The sequence below is a fragment of the Pantherophis guttatus genome, chromosome 7 (genome assembly GCF_059756535.1).
Source record: "Pantherophis guttatus breed Tessera chromosome 7, ASM5975653v1, whole genome shotgun sequence".
Classification (NCBI taxonomy): Eukaryota; Metazoa; Chordata; class Lepidosauria; order Squamata; family Colubridae; genus Pantherophis; species Pantherophis guttatus.
Window position 1 is genome coordinate 22315407 of NC_142069.1, and position 23795 is coordinate 22339201.

General features: G+C 37.0%; 2 protein-coding genes across 4 annotated transcripts in view; one reads left to right on the forward strand and one right to left on the reverse strand.

The window, feature by feature from the left end:
* KDM7A (lysine demethylase 7A) overlaps window positions 1-4930 on the forward strand; it is a 55107-nt gene extending 50177 nt beyond the window's left edge. For both annotated transcript variants that reach the window (XM_034403124.3, XM_034403126.3), the window contains exon 20: window positions 13-4930. In XM_034403124.3, the coding sequence (XP_034259015.1) occupies window positions 13-107 (95 nt within the window). In that variant the 3' untranslated portion in view covers window positions 108-4930. The remainder of the gene's footprint in view (window positions 1-12) is intronic.
* LOC117655648 (cystine/glutamate transporter-like) overlaps window positions 2414-23795 on the reverse strand; it is a 29543-nt gene continuing 8161 nt past the window's right edge. The window contains exons 3-11 of one of the 2 annotated variants that reach the window (XM_087873751.1): window positions 22275-22400; window positions 19945-20044; window positions 18338-18382; window positions 14215-14338; window positions 11576-11679; window positions 10322-10418; window positions 9470-9619; window positions 8619-8796; window positions 2414-6489 (exon numbers count right to left, since the gene is read on the reverse strand). In XM_087873751.1, coding sequence (XP_087729877.1) covers window positions 6425-6489; window positions 8619-8796; window positions 9470-9619; window positions 10322-10418; window positions 11576-11679; window positions 14215-14338; window positions 18338-18382; window positions 19945-20044; window positions 22275-22400 — 989 coding nt within the window. In that variant the 3' untranslated portion in view covers window positions 2414-6424. The remainder of the gene's footprint in view (window positions 6490-8618; window positions 8797-9469; window positions 9620-10321; window positions 10419-11575; window positions 11680-14214; window positions 14339-18337; window positions 18383-19944; window positions 20045-22274; window positions 22401-23795) is intronic. The other variant, XM_060694519.2, reaches the window with a different exon arrangement.

Genomic DNA, 23795 nt, shown 5'->3' on the forward strand with positions numbered 1-23795 from the left:
TTCCTTTTTCAGGCAAGCGTCCAAAGAAAGGAATGGCAACTGCCAAACAACGGCTCGGGAAAATTCTAAAACTGAACCGAAATGGTCATGTACGATATTTAGTTTGATGTAGTAGCTGCTTCTGCTCTTCTTCACACATAGACCAGTATTGAGGGTAACAGTGCCTGGAGCTTCTGTTTTATTCCTCTGCTTGAAGCAGAATGCATGTATCTTATTTGAACATTGCCTGATGAACAAAAACCCAATGCTGCATTTTCACTGTGCCACATCTGCTGAGCAATAACTTTTGGGAAATGAAAATATTTGAAAAGACGATGAATCGGAAAATGGTCTGTTTTTCAGGGCTCATTTTGATGCTTTGGTAGTGTCTGAGCTAATTCATGAACAGAAGAGTGTGATGAAAGTGGTAATCAATAATTTATTTGTCAGATATTGTCAAGGATTGAATTCATTTTAAGCTATTTATTTGGAAACCTTTTGGGGGGAATTATTTTAATTTTAAAATGTCAAAATGTGAAGGTTTTATTTGTCTTTAATGTCTGTCTGCAAGTGGAGAGAGCTGCATTGTTTGTTCTGAATGCAAGCATTTGATATAGAGATAATAGATTTAAAACATGGATGTGATATATTATATGATTTATTAAGTTAAGGGCAAGAAATCATACCTTAGATTCTGTTCTTTCTATCCAATATCATGGATGGCTTTTTTACTGACTCCTAAAGTACAAAGTCTCTGGTAGTTTAGTTCATTGAAATGTCTTCCTTCATTACTTCCATTTCATCTTCCTGTTTCACCATTTATTCTGGATTATAAATTAGCATAATGCAAGCAACATTTGCTTTATCCCTTCCCCTTATTTTATTTCCATGGTGTGGAGAATAATCCATAGCCGTCACCCATGTAGGACTACAGGTATTGATTTTAAGTATAGGCATTTAAATACATTTTGTGAAGAAAGACTGTTATAGTGGCAAAGTATTGTTTGGTTGTCTACACATGCCAGCTGATTAAGGTCTTAAGTCATTTTTGTAAATATGTAAATATGTTTGATAGCTTTTGAAGTTTAGTATGACATACTTTATGTCATGCTTGGCAAAGATCTGGTAGTAAATGCTGATTCTAAAATGCATGTATATAACCTAGATGAAAAATAATATTTTTGTAAGATAAAGTTGAATATTTAAGCTCTTTTGGGGAAAAATGGGAAAGCATCTCACTACCGCTTTACTAAGAGGGCTATACAGTACCAGAGCAGGAATATTAGGGATACTGCTTTAGTAGTTTGGTTTTCTTATTGATCAAGAGTTAAAGCATGGCCAAAGCTACTCAGTTGCTTGACTTTCTTAAATAAACTTCCCAGCCTTCTGGGCCTATCTAAAATAACATACCTAGATGTCCCGAAATAGGACCTTTCTGTGCTCTACAGTTTTATACTCAGTATTTTCTGCATTTGTGTGCAACATATCTGAATTAAACTAATTATATTTTTGTTGCATATCAACCTAGTCACTGCAGGTACTAGGACTTAGCTAAAGTTCAAGGTTGTAGTCCTCAGTGACATTGCCACTGTCCCATTTAAATGAATAGATTGTTTCTATAACTGTGAGGGAGTGATAGCCAAAAATTTAAGCTAATATTCCTAGAATGAAATCTGAAGAAGTATTTTTTTTCATTAAGGAAAAGTAGGCTGATTCTCTATCCCACATGCAACAGATCCCTTTCAAATCATTTTGGAGGGCTGAGGGTAATTTCTAAAACAGATGGGGAAATTAGAAAGGTTGCATGAGTGCATTGCATTTGTGTAATAATGGATTTCACTTTCCATTAGGAAGTAAGCCCTGTCACAATAAATAAAAGAGTTTTAAGAATACATTGAATGAAACTGAAGAATAAAGGAACAAAAATCAAACAGATACAAACCTGTGATATATCTGAGGTTTTGAAAATAAGTTTGTTTTTCTTGACCTTCCTTCCTTCTTCAATTTTCTTAGCATACAAATGTCAAATGTAGGGAAAAAAATAAAACTGGAAGAACCTCTTGACTGCTGGCATTGCCAGGACAATTGATTACAGGGTGAAAACTCAACATTGGTTTTTGGAAAAAGAAGAGATTTACTTACCAGTTTAAACTCATTTTTTATCATAATAAAAAAAATGAGAGTTTCAAGAATCATATCTTCTAACTGGGCTATGGTACATTAAAATATGTGCTTGTACTGTGTATTTTCCATGTGTTTTAAACTTTATTCTGTCTTTTCTTTTAGGCAGAAAAACTGTTAGAAAGAACCTGGTTTTAATTTAGTTCTAATTTTCATAAGCCATATTTTTTAAGCAGTTTATTTCTTGTGATATTCTAGCATCATCTGTTATGTGAAAAATATTGAGGCTACAATTAACTGAATGATAAGTACATTAAAATTATATATTCTTTATTGATCAGAATAACTGATAAGTGTCACAACTGGTCTGATTTCTCTGAGAACCATAATCATTAAAATGCATACCTGCAGAAAAGAGGTAGTGAGGGAGAGAAGGAGTAGGTTTTGGATAGACTATATTTCTATTCCATTTTTCTCATTTTCTTCCCAGATGCCTATCCCCAACAGTTGTTCTCTGTTGTTATGAGCATAGAGATATAGTTTCTTAGATTACTAAAATAAAAATTCTGATTATAAAATTCTGGATTTTCATGTTTCAAACACAATTTGAAGCAAATCTTCTGTTACCACCTCAGTTAGGCTATTTCTTAGATTTTAAATGTTTTGAGGAAAGCAAAGTTAAATATCTCTTATCAAAATTAATGGTTTTGATGAAGCAAATATTTTAGTAATACAGTGACATTACAGTGGGCAATCTTGTTTGTTATTCTAGTTGCTTCATTTATACAAATCACCATTGCTCCAGATTTTACACTTGTAGCAGATGTCTGAATTTAATTATTTAGCCCCCTACTTGTTTTATTTACTTGAGGGCAAAAAGGATATTTAAGCCAAATTTGGTATAGGTTTGCTCTATCCTCAGTAGATTCTGTATTCAGAGAAAGATTTTTTTAAATAAGTAGGCAAGTATTTCAGCTATAGGTTAGAATTACTTTAGACCTCTTCCTCTCTAAACCAGTAGGGTAAAATAAAGTGTTTTGGATTATGTTGAAGACAGAAGGAAAACAGAATTTTAGAGCAGCAATTTTAGCAGCATCATTCTAAGCCACATTTCTCATTGTTCCATAGTCTTTGCTTACTGAATTCAGGCTGCAGTGTAGCTTCAAATGATCTCTGGTAGATTTACCTATGCAATCATTGTAATTGAGGTACACATTTCAAATAATTTTGATAGGATTGAATAACACAGTCAAAGTTAAAATACTTAACATTAATGTTCAGTGTAACAACATATGTCATAATCAAATTAAAGATACATTATTTCACTGAAGTTTTTTATATACTTCAGATTACTTTGATTCACCAGAATTTCCATTATTAAACTTAGGGATATTAGGATGGAAAGCAACTCCAGTCTTTCTTCCAGATTTTGCCAACTTTATAGCTGGTAACTGGAAGGAAATTGAGAGGCATTACTTTCTACACAATTCCTTGCATAGTGCCTCTTTGATCACAATTTCTGTGCCGCAATAAACAAACAGAAACACCTCTCCCCTTTCACTTTTTTATACTAACATGCATTCATGCTTCCAGACCATAAAAATCTGTTCATTGACTTAAGCAGGTAAACCCAGGGCAATTTTATTTTGTGAAAGAAATGTAAATTGAATTTAAAGGCCTTACACTTTGTAGTTTAAACTGGATTAAGAGCTGCAGCTCCATTTTTTCCCCAAAAGAGCAAAGTTCTGTATACAATAAAACGACTGTATTGTGCAGAACAGGATGGTAATGAGATTAGCACTGATTACAAAATGCAGCTGCTGATAAAGCTGCATTTTGCCTGGAAGAAAACTTTGAATATAAATTTTAAGCCATAATAGTTTCTTGCTGTAAGAAGGGAATGAAATAATTCACTTTTAAGAGATTATATTAATAGGAATTATCACTTCTGCTGGGAAAAGTTTAACTTTGCCAGTGCTTTGGCATTTTTAAGATATTCATTACATTTGCAAAAAGGGGATAAGTCTTGGCTATATTTGCTAGTTTTGTAGTAGTGTTTTGCTGATGTGTCTGTTTCCCAATACCTTTTTCTACTGTCAATCTAAATTCTCAATTTTTTCAGTGTGGTGAAATAGCTGTCTTTCTGAATAGAGATTGTGTGTTCTTTGCTCCTTTTTATACAAACACACTCCTATGTGGAGTTTTTGGTTGGAAAATGGAAGGCTGCAGCTTTAAGAGCGCTCCCCCCCATTTATTCAAGTTTCCCATTCCATTTTTGCCTGCAGGCAGGAAAAGTGTATGTACAGTATTTATTTTGTTTCAATTTTATTTTAAAATTTGTTTTTATAGGTAGTTTACTGATTTACTGTTTGGAAGGACAAGTGGTTTGTTTAAATTTGTATTTGACCATAGGTTTCACTTTCTGTACTTTATAATATGGAAATTAAAATCTGTATTGCTTATGTTTTTGATCTTTGCATTCAAGTGTTTAATTTCTTTTTTGATTGCTTACTCAGATAAAGATAAAAGTATTGCTTAATTCCATCTCTTCTATTTCTGCAACTTTTGTTTTGGTGATTTTACCATTTCTCATTTTCAGCAAAGCTTGAAATCAGACTATATCCCCAAAATAATAGTAGTTATAATTATTTCAAAAATGGTGGATAAGCAGCTTCACCTTTATTCGCTTAATTTATTAGCACATAAACTATCAATAACTTGCTTAAACATATAAGAAGGAGGTCTTGAAAGTCATAACATCTGAAAACTGATTTGCCACAAATGTGGCAAACAATTGGACAATTGTATCAATAAAAATTCTAAAACTGTTTTTTCTTTTCTCAGCTTGTTAAATTCAGTTACTGTTCATAGACTATATACTGTGGTAGATGGATATTTGGTCCTGCAAACATTTACTAGCAAAAAAGATGAAAGTTTAGATTTTAGTGAACATAACTAAACAAGCATACATAACTAGTAATATGACTATATGTTCTAGTGCAGGAGTCCCCAACCCCTGGTCCGCGGCATGCCAGAAACCAAGCCGTGCAAACAGCGCCCCATCGGCAGGATGTAGGCAACATGCAAAACCACGCGCCCTCCGGTCCATGGAAAAAACTCTCTCCACGGAACTGGGCCCAGGAGCTCAAAAGGTTGGGAGCCACTGCTCTAGTGTTCAAAAGTTGTGCAGTTTCACTACTCAACAGTTGTGCAGTTTCTCTTTCTGTTAGGCCATGATAGCATACTCCCAACTATATTTCTTAAGATACAGATTTTACATACGGTACAAGCACCTTGTTTGCTTTGGTTGTTTTCTTTAAATATGACTCTGGCTAGTGCTTCAGCACTCTTTTAGGCTTAGAAGCAATTATTTGCAATGAATGCACAGTTATAATGTATTATTGTCAAGGAATTAAAAAATCTGATTACATCTGTTACAAAAATTACTTACAAGCATACTTTTAAAGAAACGAACAGAACAAACATTAAAACAAATCATTGCAACACTTGCCCTAAATGTTTAGGGTCATATGTGTAAAATATTTACTTGGGCTATGTCTCTGTAGCAGCATTGTGCAGATCATTTCAAGATTTAAATTGCCAGATATCGGAAACATCTGACTCATCAGAAGTATTCCAATCTTAGCAAAATGTTCTGGCTCTGAAAATGGTAAGCAGAACAGCCTATACTGAAATCAGTTTTTTGTTGGGTTTTTTTTTTTTTTTTGGTAGAGCCAGGGCAGGCTGTTCCAATGGCAGATGATTTCTGATAAGATTAGGAATGGTTTTGAGGCTGGACTATTTTGGATGTGGAAATTTGAACCTTGAAACATTTTCAATCGCTATTGTATACATCATTTATGAACTGAATTTTTGTTGTTTTAACTAATTATTACTATACTTTTGTACAATGTTGAACATTTTTAGGGCGAGCAATCTCACATTTCCTATGACAATAGATTCCTTATTGTGGTCATAAGGAAGTGATGCATTGGACAAGAATATTATGGTTACTGTATATACTGAACTAAGACTTGCTTAAGGTTCTGCAGATATTGCTGTTGGGTTTTTCATAAAGAGTTTTGATTTATTTTTATTCCTTATACACTGCTTGTTCAAGCTTCTGGGTGGAAGATCAGTCTTATATCTTTAAAAGGCAAAATGAAACAAGGGGTAACTCATGGAAAGGGATTCTCACATATTGTATCACTTGCCGCTTGCTTTAAAATGGCTTGGAGGCATGTTCCTTACAGTAGTAGTGTGAGGAGTTTGCGGGTTCCTTGCAGTCTAAATACTGTTTTCCTTACTCCAATACACAACTCCTTCAATGCATCTGGACTTCCTGAAGAGTCACCTTCATCAGGATTTGTAGCTTCACTGTCATAGAGTCTAAATAGTTCCAAAGAGGAAATAATAAAAGATTTCCTTTGAGAGAATTATCGTTTGATGTCCTTCAATTAAAAAAGAATAATTAGATTGCTTCAAATATTGGCTTGGTGGCATCTTCTCATGCTAGCACGTTTTATTAAAAGACATACATTTTTATGAGCTACAGCTCTCTTGAACCATATATTTCCTTGTGAAATCATTCCTATTTTGTTTGATACTATCTTTTTGCAATTAAATTTTAATGCAATTAACTGCTTATGGCTTATTTGAATTTCAGCAACACAATATTCATGCATAGGCGTGATGGTGAAGAGGTTCTGAAAAAAGTTCACCTAAGAATTTTTTTATGTTTTTTGCTGAACATATTCTTTGTTTTCTCTAGAACTATATAGACTAAATATTAATAAGAAGTTATTTCTATTGCGTATATATTCAGTAGTTCTAGACCAGGGGTGTCAAACTCAAGACATGCGGACTGGATTCGGCCTGTGGGGTGCTTAGATCCGGCCCATGGGACCAGCCTGAAAATAGCAAAGGACTGGCCTGCGGTGCCTCTGCTAGTGGAAACAGGCTGCAGGGGGCCACAGGTAGCCCCGCACAGCCCGTTTTGGGCCTGGACAGCCTCCTGCAACATCCTGCTGGCCAAAAGGCGCAGGGGAGTGCAGGCAGTTTGCCTGGCAGGGTGCTGCATGTGGGCGTCCATATCATCTCCTCCCCCCCCCCCCGGCCTGCGAAGGACAACTACAATGCTGATACAACCCTCCAAGAAATCCAGTTTGACACCCCTATTTCTAAAGAGAAATCCATATCTTATTTTTCTTCATGCCTTGACTGCAAGCACTAGCATAATAATGAATATGGTGTCAGCGTTAGTGTTGAAATTTTCAATAAGAATTTTTATCTGTTATAATCAATGCTGTACTCAATGGCATAATTACAACTGAAACACAAAAGCACCTGTCTGGTCAACAAATGACAAAAATGTAGCAACCACTTTAGTGTTGCACTAAACTTCTAGCCTACTTCTTTACCCTGGATGATCTCTGAATGTTTGTTGGTCTGTATCAGAGATGGGGAATGATGGCTCTTTTATGACTTGTAGATTTCAACTCCAAGAATTCCTGAGCTAATCATGCTAGCTCAGGAATTCTGGGAGTTGAAGTCCACAAGTCATAAAGGGGCCATCATTCCCCACCCGTGGTCTATATGATCCTTAGGTAACAAAGACTAGTGAAACTTTGCTTAGCTTCACAAGTTAGCTCGTCTGTCTTGGGGTGGGTGGGTTATTGCTACATCTATTGCTCATTTTGCTACTGGTGGAGTGACAGGCAAATAAGATAAATATTTAGTAAAAAGCCCCATTTCCCCAAAGATTTTTTAATATGCTAAACAATATAGATTTAGCATATCTATTTCTTCTGGCTTTTGCTGTTTCACATGTTTATTTATTTATAATTCATTTTTCTAGATTGCCCATCTCCCTTAAAGAGGGTCTCTCTGCTGTGTTACAATGAATATAATTGATAAATAAAACAATGTATAAAAATTAACATTACAATTTAATGTTTAACAATTTAGGATTAAAAATTTTGGTAATTATATAGTAATGACAAACACCAAATGTAAATATCCTAAGATTTAACATTGGTTATTAGAAGGGGGAGGGATGCTCTCATGGGACTAGTCAGCCACACAGTTGAATAGTCCTCTGTGCCCCTCCCCCAGAAGGATTCAGAGCCAAAATCTGATCCCTTTGCAGAAGGCCAAGAGATTGGGGGCTTTCCTCACCTCTGCGGGCAGGTTGTTCCACAATGTGGGCAGCGGCAGAAAAGGCGCTCTTCATTAGATCGTGCCAGTCAAAAATATTTGACTGATGGGGTCTATAGCATACTTTCCCTTCTTGATGGATTGAGACTGGCTGATGAGATAGGATGAAGCCTGTTCTGTAGGTAACCTGACCCTATGCCCCTTCCTTTATACTGCCCAAGTAGTGGCAAAGTAAAGTGCAAAGAAGCACATGGACAGAATGGTATGAAGCAGGGAGGTAAAAGCTACACAATGAAGTAGCCAGAGTAGGAGCATATGATCTGCTACCTCCCCAATATAGTAGTATTCCTGACTATACTTACTGAACTTTGATGTACAACAGCCTGGTATTCTAGTTTTCTGAACCACCAGATAATAGACGGGTAAGCCAGATAAAGTTAAAGCACATCCAATACTGGTGTTCACAGGATCTGAATATAGTGATGTCCCCACAATGAAGAAACAGGCTACTGTGAATACCAGTGGGAAGAACAGAGGCACCTAAAGGAACGAGTCAGAAGGTAATCAACAGGCCATCTTTAAACATGCAAGCAACTATAAAGTTTACAACATGAGGAAGAACAATCAAAACATATTTATATAATTCTGCCAATCAAACGATCAATAAATTATTCATATGCTATGCAGGATTTTTTTTTGTGTGTGGTTTTATGAATCCTTGATTTACTTTTGGTATGATTTCCAGAGAACATGGGAATTCAAATGAGAACATAAATTGATGTTTCTGTTGACAATGCACAATTACAATATGTAATTATGATCGTTATATTTAATCCTGATTAAATATTAATCACGAATGTATATTCTACTGTTAAAAATCAATTGTAAACCAGAATGATGGAACTTTATGTTTTAAATATTTCATTAGCAAACTACAGTCAAGATTTAGGGATCTCTGCTTCTTAGCTTCAATCCAGAAAGAAAGGAAAGGATAAATAATTATGAATGAATGAGGATGGTCATGAATATAAATAAAGATACAACACTGAATTATTAGAAAGAGTGCTGGACATGAAACAATTTGTTTGCAATATGTCTTAACTTAATCAGTGTTTTATTTTTCTTCCTATGTCTTCCTATGTTCCTATATTAATGTCTTTCTTCCAGAAAAGTAGAAGCACAACTCTGGTTTCTAATTCAATATTGAACCTACCTTAAAAGGTCTTAGTATTGTTGGATGTCGAAAGCAATGTATCATGAACCCCAGTGTGGTAAGTCCTATGAAGAACCAGCGGGAGAAGCTATAGAAGTTCAAAAGTCCATAAAGGTCACCAATGGACACCATCAAGTAGACCAAAGGTAACTGGGTCAAGAAAGAAAACCAACAGGACATACAAACATTTATTTTTGGTCCTTTTACCCAACAAAATGGAACAGTAGCAACAATTTTCTTTCAATACAGATATTTAGATCTGATTATACCCTGTTTCCCCGAAAAAAACACATTCCCTAATAATAAACCCAATCAGGCTTTTGAGCACATGCGCTAAAGTAACCCCCCCCGAAAATAAGCCCTCCCTGAAAATATTTAAACATTTAAATATTTAAACGCATGTGCAGCCAGTCCCCCCATTTCCTCTGGTTAGGGTCAGGGAGACAGAGCTGGAAATCAAGTAAGATAGCAAGAGGAGTCTTGCTCTATGCGCCCCAAAATAATAAGACTTCCCTGAAAATAAGGCCAAGCGCTTATTTCGGGGTTCCAAAAAATATAAGACAGGGTCTTATTTTCAGAGAAATATGGTAGGTCAGGTCAGAAAAACCAACTTAGTTTGGATTACTTGGTAAGCACAAATTTTAAGTTGAATTATCTAAGTGATGAGAATGTTAATTATGAGAACCCGTACCAAATGTTAGCTGAACGGCGCTTTTTTTGTGGGGGGGGATTGTTTAGAAAAATGAAACATCTGTGATCATAACATAGGATTCTGCTAAAAAAAGGATATATGTAGACTTTGTTCCTTCATTTAAGAACAGGAAGGTAGAAATCTGAAATTTAAGCTCATACCATTAATATCAAAGCTGGGACAGGAGTATGTCGTTCCAGGTGTATCATTGAAAAGAGAGCTGGCCACTGTCCTTCTCGCGCAGCTGCAAACAACATCCTACATAATAAAGATAGTTTTAAGTAGAGCCAATGTTTTGTAGTATTGATTACAGTGAAGTCACAAAAATTAATTTCATAGTTGTTTGTAAACTATATCTTATTGTCTTAGTTATGTGCTATTACTTGTTCATCAGACTATAGTTTAAAAAACCCAATAGCATAGGTCTAGTGCAGTGGTGAAATGTAAAATTTGTTACTACCAGTTCTGTGGGCGTGGCTTGGTGGTGGTGGGTAATGTGATTGGGTGGGCGTGGCCAACTTTTTTTTTCTTTTAAAAGTATTTTTTCTACAACCTTAAGAGGTTGTAGAAAAAAATGCTTTTAGAAGCCTCTGATGATCCCAGCTGAGCCGTGAGATCATCAGAGGCTTTTTTTTTAACTTTTAAAAGCATTTTTTCGGCCGAAGAGGTTGTAGGAAAAATGCTTTTAAAAGTGTAAAAAAAAAAAAAAGCCTCTGATGATCTCACGGCTCAGCTGGGCATGGGGGGAGGGGGCAGGGATTTTTGCTACTGGTTTTCCAAACCACCCGCTGCCATCGCTACCAGATCGGGTAATCCAGTCCGAACCGGGAGCATTTCATCCTTGGTCCAGTGATAGAATTATATTTTGCTGTTTGAAAGTTGGAGCAATGCAAGATTGTTAAATTGCCCACTGCAATGCTAGTGATTTTTTAAAGAAGTGTTTTTAAAAAATTGTTGGAATCCAACCATCTCTGGTTTGTGGCACATGTAAACTTAAGTATCTGTTTGCTGGATTTTTAAAAACTTGCAGTATAAGAACTATAGTGTGTTCAATGCCAAATTACGTTTTTCTTTAAACTGTATCAGAATGTTACATAAATTCATATCTTTCTTTTTTATAGCCATCTCAATTCTTTAAAGAATGTGGATACACACATATGCCCTTTATTTATATTAAGGATTTATTGTGATGGCTTGTTTTTCTTATAATTTATTAGAATTTAGAAGTTTCCCTATAAAATTGCTATTTGGAAAAAAGGAACCAAAATGTATATTTCTAATACTATACCTCTTGTATGTATCAGTGACTCTTTCTCTTCTTATTTTTTAATTTATTTTTATACCTCTGTATTATTTTGATAGTTCAGGAACCAAAATGAGAATCCAATTTATTCAAAATACTTTCAAGATTTTACCTGGATGCAGCAAATATTCCTCCATTCAAAGCACCAAAACATGAGAGAGCTACAAGGATTAGAATTGCAGAAGAAATGTTCTTGAAAACTTTATCAGTGAAACTCTAGGAAAAAAATGAGGAATCTTTATTTTTCCCTTCTCTTTATATATTAGTATAACATTTAGAAGAAGAAATTACTCTTTTATTTTATTTTATTTTATTTTATTTTATTTTATTTTATTTTATTTATTTTATTATTTTATTTTATTTTATTTTATTTTATTTTATTTTATTATTTTATTTTATTTTATTTTATTCTTTCTGTAGGTATCTTTCAAGAGAACTAGCAGTAATAAAAGGCAAGACAAATATAGTGCTTATTATTAACTTTTTTAAAAAAAATTGTTAATAGACATCTCCAAATGTATTATTTAATTTATTGATTTTTTAAAAAAATGGTATCATTTATCCATTGCTTCAGTTCTAGTAACTTTAAAGCCTAGTTTACAATCATTCACATAATAATCATGAAATTAATTCAGTATAATGGAAAACAATAGCAAATCATAAATCAAGTATCCATCCAAAATTATTTATGGTCCAAGATCAAATACAATCAAAAGACCAGAACACAATGCAATAATTATAAAAGGAAAATTTTAAATTGCGAGAAAATCCTAAAACAGTTAACAGCTAACAATTGATAGCATGAGGAAAGAACCAGGCATTTTTAAATAGCTATAGATATTGACAAGAATTTGGCAAGGCCTTCGAGATTTCTGAAGATCTCAGGAGAAGGATAAGTGCCCCCTGGTTACAATTATTATCAATTGGAAGTATTAATTTGATCAGCTTTGGGTGTACAATGGATATTTTCATGTATATGTGAGACAATTTCTCCTGTCTGAATCTGAACATAGACTGGGGAGGAGGAATAGTTGTGGGATGGGGAGAGTTTGGCTCTGGCATTTTGGATGTCTAGATCCCAAATCCTCTGTTTTTTATCAAGTCCCAAAGCAGGCAGCGTTGACAAGACCACAACATGCCAAATTGTCAATAATTTGCCTTCTTATATTGGAAGAGAACTTATCAAACAAGATGAATAAACTAAAGGAAGTTCCCCAGTAGACTTGCTTCAACCAAAATATAGGAAAACAAAATCTTAATGGAGCTCCAAGGAAAATGCAGCCTAATTCTAATTGTGTCAGGGGATGGGAAATGGAATAAACTTGCAAGCTTTTCAAGAATTTTGATTGGATTGCTTTTAAATTAGGAGCTTCCTTATAAATACACAACTGAGTACCATATAGCATCAAATCCAGAACTTTAGCTTTAAATAGTTTAATGGGACATAATGGTTACCAAATTGACCTGCATATTTTAATTGCGAGAGACACTTTGGAGCCTTTTACTAGAAGCTCTCTTGTTTGAATAGATCAGTAGGAGAACATTGAAAATAGAGACATAGATATTTAAAGGATTTTTACCTGCTTGAGTTTGTTGTTAATTTAATGGAGCCTTAAAGTGTTTCTTAGAGAATGACTGTACTTTTGTTTTGGAGCAATTAATTTCTAGATGTTTTCCAGAGTAGTAAAGTGGTAGAGATTTAAGGCATTTTCAAAGGCTTTACAGTTAAAATATCAAAGATATACACGTCCATCATTTTGACAACTAAAGAGACAGATGTATTATTACTTTACTTTGAAGAGTATGGGGGAAATCAATTTTCAGATGAATGGACTATTTAGTAGACAAACCGAGACATAAAGAATGTGGCCTTGCAACTTCTATCTCACAACAGTCTATTGTAAGTTTTTATAAGAACATTCCCATTAGAACCCCTGAACCTCAGAATGCAAATTTCTTCACTCAGTTTCAGAAAGTAGCCTGAACTCTATTCATTATTACTTATGAATATGTATTATTTATGCATACAGTGATACAAGCATATGCTTGTATTATTTTCCCCTCCTTTCTGAAATGGATAAATATGACTGCATTTCTTTGTCTGCAGAATGTGTCTTCCACGATTTGGAGGACAGCCTTCCAGGCTGTACATCTAATAAACACAATAGTGAATTTTGGTTTTTGTTTTGTTCTGTTCTGTTCTGTGTCCTGAGTTTTTTTTTTTTTTAATTTGATTTATATGCCGCCCTCCTCCGAAGACTCAGGGCGGCTTACAATGTGCTCAGCAATAGCGTTCATCCTTTTGTATATTTATACAAAGTCAGCTTATTGCCCCCACAAACTGGGTCCTCATTTCACTTACCTTAGAAAGGATGGAAGGCTGAGTCAACCTTGAGCCTTGGCGAGATTCGAACCCTGCAGTAATTGCAGGCAGCTGGTCTTAATAACCAGCTTAATAACAGGGTGCCTTAAACCCCTGTACTACCAAGGCTCTGTTTTGATTCCACAAGAAGCATTGTATTCATTAATAATATGGAAACCATTTAATTTTGATTATTTTTAGGTGTACAAAGCATTTTTTACTGAATGCTTTGTGTGCTTGTTTCACAGTCCATGAAACCAGTGTTTACTTTAGGCATTCAATTTGTTATTTTTTGGATTAAACCTGATTTTTTCCCCAGTAGGTCTTCTTGCTCCTGATTTTACTAACAGCACTTAAAGAGTTGCAAATAATGAGCAAAGTACACTCACCACAGCTACTGCATCTGAACTGAGAATTTCTTGCGGTGTCAAGACAGCATAGTAAGATACATTAGTAAGGACGTAACAGACTGTAACAACAATTAAGGAAACGATTACTGCCCGAGGAATGTTCCTGAAAAACAAAAGCTTAATTTTAATACAGTCCAGCAATAATTGTACATTATCTTTTGGCTATGTCTAACATCAGATTAACCAGCCTGTATGCCATGATGGGCTTTATACATGGTAACCATTATTTAAGCTGTATATAACTAGAATTGTTCCTACAAGCCTACTGCCAACTAGTGCAAAGCACAGAGCAGAGGTGTTACATAGGCACGTTGAGGCCTGCTCAATGTGCCCATTCAATCTGTACTTGCTACAGCTTCCTAGTAGTCTTCAAGGGTATCCCATATAAAGTGTGTTGCAACAGTCCAACCACAAGATGACCGACTTATGAATTGTGACAATTTTGGTATGGGAATAATTGGTGCACTACATGAATTTGTGTAAAAGTGCTCAAAGCTATAGCTCCTACCTAATGCTTGAGCAGGATCCCCCCTCCCCCAAATTGTACACTAGTTCTGAAAAGGGAAGTGCAATCCTGTTTAGTACTAAAAATAGAACTACTCCAGATACAGGAGGTCCAAACATCTACGGCCACTCAGACTTGAACTTAAATGTTCCTCCCATTCCAAACCCACAAATCTTCCATGCATTCGGATAAAACCTTGATAAAATTTCCTGGCTGGCCCTGCAATTAGATTTATAGCTGGGTGTGCTGATGATACTGGATATTGAAAAAGATGATGACACTCTAGAAAAGAGTGCAGAGAAGAGCAACAAAGATGATTAGGGGACTGGAGCAGTGGTGTGTTGCTCTCGGTTCGCACCGGTTCGCAAGAACTGGTAGTAAAAATTTGTGGTAGTTCCGAGAACTGGTAATAACTGAGAACTGAGATTCAAGGTGCTGGTGATGACCTATAAAGCCCTACATGGTTTAGGCCCAGGATATTTGGTGGACCATCTGCTGCCAGCAACAGCTGCCCATCGCCCGGTGCGTTCTCACAGGGAGGGCCTGCTCCGAGTGCTGTCAGCTAGACAGTGTCGGCTGGCAACCCCCAGGGGTAGAGCTTTCTCTGTGGGCGCGCCCACCCTCTGGAATCAACTCCCCTTGGGACTCCGGTTAGCCCCTGACCTTCGCACCTTCCGCCGCGAATTAAAAACAAGGTTGTTTACATCGCCCAGCCTGGACTGAGAGGGTTTTTAGAGTTTGGTGGTTTTAATATAACTTATATATGTACATTATGTATTTTATAATTTTAACTGATTGTTTTATTGTTGTGAGCCGCCCTGAGTCTTCAGAGATAGGGCGGCATATAAATTTTATTAATAAATAAATAAATAAATAATAAATAAATAAATAACATTGGCTGGCCACACCCCCGAACCGGTCCCTGGCCCAGTCGCCACTTGCTTACCCCGCCCACCTCATCAGAGCCTTTTTTTTTTTAACTTTTAAAAGCATTTTTTCTACAACCTCTTCGGCGGAAAAAATGCTTTTAAAAGTACAAAACAAAGTCTCTGATGATCCCGGGACTCAGCTGGGATCATCAGAGGCTTTTCAAAGCATTTTTTCTACAACCTCTTCAGCCAAAGAGGTGATTAAAAAAAAGCTTTGAAAAGTCTCTGCCGATCCCAGCTGAGCTGCCTGATCGGCAGAGGCTTTTCAAAGCATTGTTTTCTGCAACCTCTTAAGGTTGTAGAAAAAATGCTTTTAAAAATAAAAAAAGTTGGCCACGCCCACTCAGTCACATTACCCCCACCAAGCCAAGCCCACAAAATAAACCACGCCCACAGATCCGGTAGTAAAAAAATTTAGAACCCACCCCTGGACTGGAGGCTAAAATATCAAGAATGGTTGCAGAAATTGGGTATTTCTAGTTTAATGAAAATAAGGACTAAGGATGACATGATAGTGTTCCAATATCTAAGGGGCTGCCACAAAGAAGAGGGGGTCAATGTATTTTCCAAAGCAACTGAAGGCAGGATAAGAACCAATGGATGGAAACTAATCAAGGAGAGAACCAATCTAGAACTAAGGAGAAATTGCCTGACAGAATCAGTGGAACGACTTGCCGCTAGAAGTTGTGGGTGCTCCCAACACGGGAAGTTTTTAAGAAGAGATTTTAAGAGATGAAGAATCATTTGTCTGAAATGGTATAGGCTTTCCTGCTTGAGCACGGGGTTGGACTAAAAGACCTCCAAGGTCCATTCCAACTCTGTTATTCTGGATTCCAACAAATGGCCTTACCTAGTGGCCTCATGAAGATGATAAATAGGAAGGGTGAGAGCATTGAACTGTGAGGCATGTTACATAAACGGGAGATTCGGAATCAACAAAAACGTTCAACTCTTTTGCCAGCATAATTTCATGCATACTGTGTAACAGCCTAAACTGTAAGCTACATTAAACTATTAGCCTTAGCTATACAGAAGTAGAAGGCAAGCAAACCAGTTAACATAACCTGTTATTTTTCCCTTTTCTTCCTGATGCCCCCAAGTAAGTTCTGTTATTTTCCTGGCTGCCTCCATTGAAACAGCTCTTTAATTATGGCAATTTTGGGGATGCCAACAGATTTCCTTACTAATCCGGTCAACTCATTCTACTAAGCAGACTGGAAAGGCTGTTAAGTACAAGAAGAAAAATGGCATCAAATTAAACAATGGCCAAGTTCAGCTACAGGAGGCCACACCTTTCTGTGAATCGGACATAAAGACAGTCCAGGATCTCAGATAATCCCTTTGTCATAGTGAGGTTATAAATAAAATCTGAGAATAGGAGTTTACTCAGAGGAACTGCTGAAGTGACAAAGAATAATGGAGTCTTCAAAATCAGAACTCTGGGAAGAAAAAGGAGATCTTTGATGGAAGAAGTTAATAAATGGCACTCTAAGATAGCTCCAGATAGCACTAGCTCTTGGTTGTAGTACTGAACAAAGTTAGCAGGCAAACTTGATAGACTGATTGCAGATTTGAGCAGAAATAGGAACTGTTAGGCATGAGATTTCTTCAATTAAGTCCTAATAACTCTTTTGGGTTCATCCTAGTCCTTTGGTAAAAAGACAAGAAAACCAGATGGACGTGCCAGAGTTGTACTGGACTTGATAGTTCTTTGTCATCCAGCTCCTTGTTCTAAGTTCAGATTTTGTCCTGGGAGTTTGTCCTGTCTGCAGCCCTGACCTCAGAGTAGCAAAGTTTTTCAAAAGAGCCTTGGGAGTAGAACTGTTACAAGTCGCAACCCAACCCCTCACCCCCCGGTCATGAATGTGCATGACAAGCACTTTTGGATTGGCATGAGATATACATCCACTCCATATTATATATATTTAAATCAGGAGTGGGCTTCAAAAATTTTAGCAAGGGGCTCTCTGCCTGGTTCCTGGGTGGGTGTGGCCATGGTGGGTGTGGCCTAGTTGGCCTCTTGCATTGTGATGGGGAGAGCTTTTTGCCTTCTCCAGGCTCTGGAGGCTTTCTTCGAGGCTCCAGAAGGGTGAAAACGGCTTCCCCAGGCTCTGGAGGCACTCTGGAGGCTGGAAACTGGCCCATTTCCAGCCTTCCCATACTTCCGGTAGGCCCATTTTTTGCCCTCCCTGACCCTCTGCACGCCCTGCACTTACCTGCATCCAAAACGGGCTGCATGGCGATGGAGGGGAGGGGAGGGGTGGGAGGGGCCAGCCAGGAGTGGTATTTGGGGGTTCTCCGAACTGCACAGAATCTTACCTAGACATTCTCCCGAACCCCCAGCAGCCCACCCATGATTTAAATCCAATATATTATATAAAGATATAACATATTTCTGGACTCGAACTACTGCTAACTTTTCAGTTTTACTCATCTACAACATTTCAACTTCATCCCCTGATTTCTCAGTTGTCCGGCAAATTTTTAGCGAAACGTCTGGGTCTTTTAGTCTTTCTCTCCCCTCTTTAATTGTTTACTTCTCTCCTGGGTTGAGACTGTAGTTTGCATAATCCATAGCTACTGAATTTCCTTGGCAAGGACACCCTCTAGATGTCACATAGGATAACAACAATAAATGCAAAATGGCTGATTGTTGCTGCACACTCACTTTTGAGGATTTACAATTTCTTCAGTTACAAAGTTTATATAGAACCTGAAACAAGCAAACAAATAAGAGTCAAGAGTCAAAATGTGCTCTGATCCACTTCAAATAGGTTGTTCTACTACAGACTTTGCATTTTATCTTAAAGGAGAGGCGTAATTGTTGTCTAATGCCTAACCACATAAACAGCATCAAGCCAATTACAAAAATGCCTTTATAATTTAAAGTCAGTTTCTGTCTTCAGAAATGGAATTCATAGTTCCTTCAGACAGGCTCTGTCAAGTTTAAAAAGGCAGCTCGTAGCTTTAAAAAAAAAAAGTTCGTGATACATTTAGGCAGTTGTGGGATTCAGCCAGTTCACACCACTTCGAGAGAACCAGTTGTCAACTTTCTGAGCAGTTTGGCAAACTGGTTGTTGGAAGAAATCATTAGGGCAGAGAACCGGTTGTTAAATTACTTGAATCCCACCACTGCATTTAGAGAAAAATAGCAGATACACTGCAATAGAGAACATTAAGGTTATTAATGGTTTGCCCAACTACTGCTTGAGCTGATATATTGCATGAACTCATAAACCCTAGTATACAAACAATTCTGTTTGCTCATAATATATATATATATTTTATAGAGCCTGTAGTACAGTGGACTAAAGCACTGTTATTAACAACTGCTGCTTGCAATTACTGCAAGTTCAAATCCCACCAGGTTCAAGGTTGACTCAGCCTTCCATCCTTTCAAAGATAGGTGAAATGAGGACCCAGATTGTGGGGGCAATAAGCTGACTTTGTATAAATATACAAAAGTATGAAGGCTATTGCTTAACGCACTGTAAGCCGCCCTGAGTCTCCGGAGAAGGGCGACATATAAATTAAAGCAAAATAAATAAATAAAATATGCTAAACTCAAATCCCAGGAAAATTATCTTTGGCATGTCAACCAGTGGTGGGTTCCTCCCGGTTCCGCCTGGTTCCGCCGACCCAGTAGTGGTGACGATATGATGTCACCGAAACGGTTCTGCCCCCCCGTCCCCCGCCCTCCCCCCATGTTATTCTTACCTTTATTTGCCCCCACCCCCAATCTATTGCTGCCTTCTGAGTCCCAGCTGATTGGCTAGAGGGGAAAAAACTGTTTAAACTTCAAAGGGCCGCCCTACAGCTGATCAGAGTTAAAAGAAAACAAATGAGTAGACCTGCAAAAATAAATGGGTAGACCAGTGCCTCCAAAAACAAATGAGTAGACCGTTACAGCTCTGCAAGCAGTTAAAAGCCTGGTAGACCAGTACCTCTGCTAAATCCTAAAGAATTGTCACATGACCATCAAGCCACACCCACAAAATAAGCCATGCCCACAGAATCGGTAGTAAAAAAATTTAGAACCCACCCCTGATGTCAACATACATAATTTAAAAATAAAAGCAAACTAATCATATGGCTTAACATGATATTTGCATCCTGCTATGAATTTTATGAAAGTTGATGACATGTAATGATTTCCAAATAGATTTTTTTAAAAAAATAAAAAAAAAATTGAGTTACAACTCTGAGGGTGCATCAATGTCCCTTCTACCATTTACAAAAGGAAAAAGTTAAAAAGTTCATAATTTAGAAACTTACCATCCTCCATAAGCAAACATCCCGGAATAAAAAGCAAGAGGCAGCTTTTCAAGTGTTAAGGAACTTGTGTCAAAACTATTCTGGAAATTTTCATTATGACCTAGTTAAAAAAAAAAAGGGGGACATATTTGTCCTCTTTCTTGTAACAAGCAATACAGATAGTCCTCAGTTTATGACTACAATTGAGCTCAGCATTTCTGTTGCTAAGTGAAACATTTGTTAAGTGAATTTTGTCCCATTTTACGACCTTTCTTGCCACAGTTGTTAAGTGAATCACTGCTGTTGTTAAATTAGTAACACGGTTGTTAAGTGAATAGGGCTTCCCCGTTGACTTTCCTTGTCTGATGGTTGCAAACGGGGATTTGACCCCGGGACATGGCAACCGTCATAAGTATGAGTGAGTCAGTTGCCAAGCCTCTGAATTTTGATCATATGACCATAGGGATGCTGCAACGGTCGTAAGTGTGAAAAATGGTCATAAGTCATCTTTTTCACTGTTGCTGTAACTTTGAAAGGTCATTAAATTATAAGGTAGGTCGAGGACTATCTTATAATTAGCATCTTTCTAATGAAGGCTTTGGTATTACCTGAACAAGAGAACCAGGTAAAAATCTAACGTTCCTGGAATTTAAGGGCCACCTAAATCAATGGCCCTCTTCTTTAAAAAAAAACCAAAAAAACATAGATATATTCTTATTCTCTTCTAGTGCTTTCCCTCTCCTTCTCCCATAGACCTTCTGAAGATATTGGGATATCCACAAGGTATGGTTTTTTAAAAAAACCCTGATGATGGTGCAATCAAAATCCTGCATATTTTTTATTATTGTGTTGCACATAAATAGATGGAGCTTCAGTCTCATCATTGTAGCCATCATCTCGATTTTTTTTTTACACCATATCTATGGACAACCCTGCAAGAAATGAAATTGTTGTGCATGACAATATTTCAATCTGCTTGTAGAGTGACAGAAAGAGAGAGACAGAAAGTATCAACATCAGTGTCTGGCAAGGAAATGAAACAATAGGAGAGATTATTATTATTATTATTATTATTATTATTATTATTATTATTATTATTATCTCCTTTATTCATTAAACATGAAACTCGGTCAACTGAACATTTAAAAATGTTTCACAAATACCATTGACTGGTGTTAATGGTTGATACGGGTTGCTGCCAGCGTCCTAGGTATCAACCAAGTATTATTATTATTATTATTATTATTATTATTATTATTATTATCATCGTCATCATCATCGTCATCATCATCATCATCATCATCATCATATTTATTTGCCAACAGACTCAAAACAGGAAACAAGGGGAGAAATAATTTCTGGTGGAATCTCAGAAGCATGTGTGAAGGATCCTTGCCCCATGGGTCCTTCTTTGACAACTTCATTGAGACTAAACGTTGCACAATTCCAGTTCTCTTACTCACAGTCAGCCATGTCTTAGAATACAATAGAGTTGGAAGGGGCCTTGGAGGTCTTCTAGTCCAGCCCCCTGCTCAAGCAGGAGAAGAACTTATACTGTTTCAGATAAGTGGCTGTCTAGTCTCTTCTTAAAAACCCTTAACAGTGACCATGTTAGTAGAGACTAAAAGTGGGAATATAATAATATAGCATTGCAGAATTCTGGGGGTTGTAGAGGTATATTTCTGGAAAAGAACAAGAAAGTTGAGCTAGCCGAAATTATATTAGTTCAATGCATGCATGAATCTTTAAGAACAACAAAAAGACTCTTGGCATTTTGACCAGCGCTGTCAAATTCAAGGCCTGTGGTCTGCATCCGTGCCCATGGGGTGGTTAGATCTGACCCACAGGGACGGACTGGAAACAGCAAAGGACCAGCCTGTGGTGACTCTGCCAGCGAAAACGCCAAGCTCTATTTGGAGGATGTTGCACCCTAAAACAGAGCTCGGGAGCCCATTTTCGCTGGCGGAGAGCTTGGGCCGCTACAGGTGCCCCCAACATGAATGACATCAAGCTAGCCGTGTCCACACTGGCCATGCCCCCCCAGACCCCGCCCCCACGATCAAACACAACCCCGATGCGGCCCTCAATGAAATTGAGTTTGACACACCTGCCTTAGACTAACGAATTAAGTCTGACTTGGATAAAATAGCCCTTCAAATAAAGGATCAAAAAGCAAATATTCAAGTGTTTCTGAGAGTGGCCAGTCCCTAGATCTCTCTTTCCTTTATCTTTCCAATAACCCCTTGTTTTTTTTTTGTTTTTTTTTTTGTTTTTTTGTAATTTTGGCATCCTCCATTTCTTCTGATGCTCCCTCTCATCTAATTCCTCATAAGATTTCTGATTAGTCTTACCATTTCCAAGAGCCAAGATCCCAGGAACAATAATTAGACACACGGTGACCATCTTCAGGGCAGTGAGTCCTGTCTGTACTTTGGCAGCCCAGCTCACACTCCAACAGTTCAGGGCTATTGCTAAGGCTGAATTTGGAGAGAGAGAAAAATGAGCAGAGCTTCATAAGCCAATTTAATCATGCTTTCAGTTATGGCTTTCCTCTATCATAATTGCAAAACTAAAGAAAGTGATAACAATCAGTTTGGATAAGAGCCTGAAAGCAAGCCAGATCCCCTTGCTGCAAGTCACTTACCTTAAAAATTATACAGGTGAGATCTTTTAAACTGTTATATTAAGCTAAGCAATAGGAAAGAATGCATACTGGGTCAACATTATAGAATAAGAAATATGAAATAAAAGAAAATGGCCTAAATGATTAACAAAATAATTAAACATTGATCAAATTGCTTGAAACTCTTCTTTCTTCTTTCATTTTTAAAAAAACACTAATGAAAATACTAGCTAGCTATACATAGCAAAAATATGCTGCTGCATATTGGTTGACTGATGTTTCCAATGTTGTTTAATAGATTTATGCAAAGAGGTGTTTTTGATCTGCCTTGAATAAGCAACTACATTCCAGAGAGTTAACTAACTAACTAACTTTCCTTCCTTCCTTCCTTCCTTCCTTCCTTCCTTCCTTCCTTCCTTCCTTCCTTCCTTCCTTTCCTCCCTCCCTCCCTCCCTCCCTCCCTCCCTCCTTTTTTTCACATCACCCACTCACTGAATGATCCATCAAGGTGCTTATATATATGTTGTCTGTTCCACAAATTCTACACCAAATTGAGGGGACTATCTATGCAATCAATCTACTTTTATGGGCAAAGCTATCACATTATAGGGTATTATTAGCCTAAGAGTTTTTACATGTTTTTGTAGCATGAATGCAACTATTAGAATTCCTGAGTAAATAAGGATCCAGTATATGCTAAGATTTTAATGGTGTCAAATAGTAGCTTCTAAGCTGAGCACAGGAAGAAGCTGAATTCAAATTACTTTCTTATTCACACATTGCACTAAGCCATGGTTTGTTTCAATCATGGATTAATGAATAATTTTCTGTCTAACTTTCCTTTGGAGGAGGAAATATTAATTTAGGATTATCTTGGTGGGGGAGGTGAGGGATGACTAGTCACTGGAGAAGACGGTGTATTGAACTGATTGTTGTTACCAATCCAGCTTTTCCAATAATTTTCACTGTTTGCATTTGACTATATCCAACTGATTGGCACTTACAAAGATAATTCACAAAAGGCAGAAGCTTACACGAACATTCAAAATGTTCTGATGGAGTGCACAAAAATTAATCACTGTTCAGGATGAAACTTTAAACTGATTCGATAGGAAAACTAATTAAACAACTGAACAGATATTAAGGTGGAATGTGGCAAGTTAGCTAATATGATCCAACAGATGTCGGTAGATATGTTGCTAATAAATTCAGTGAAAATAATTTTCTTCTCAAGTTTCAGAAGTTGCCC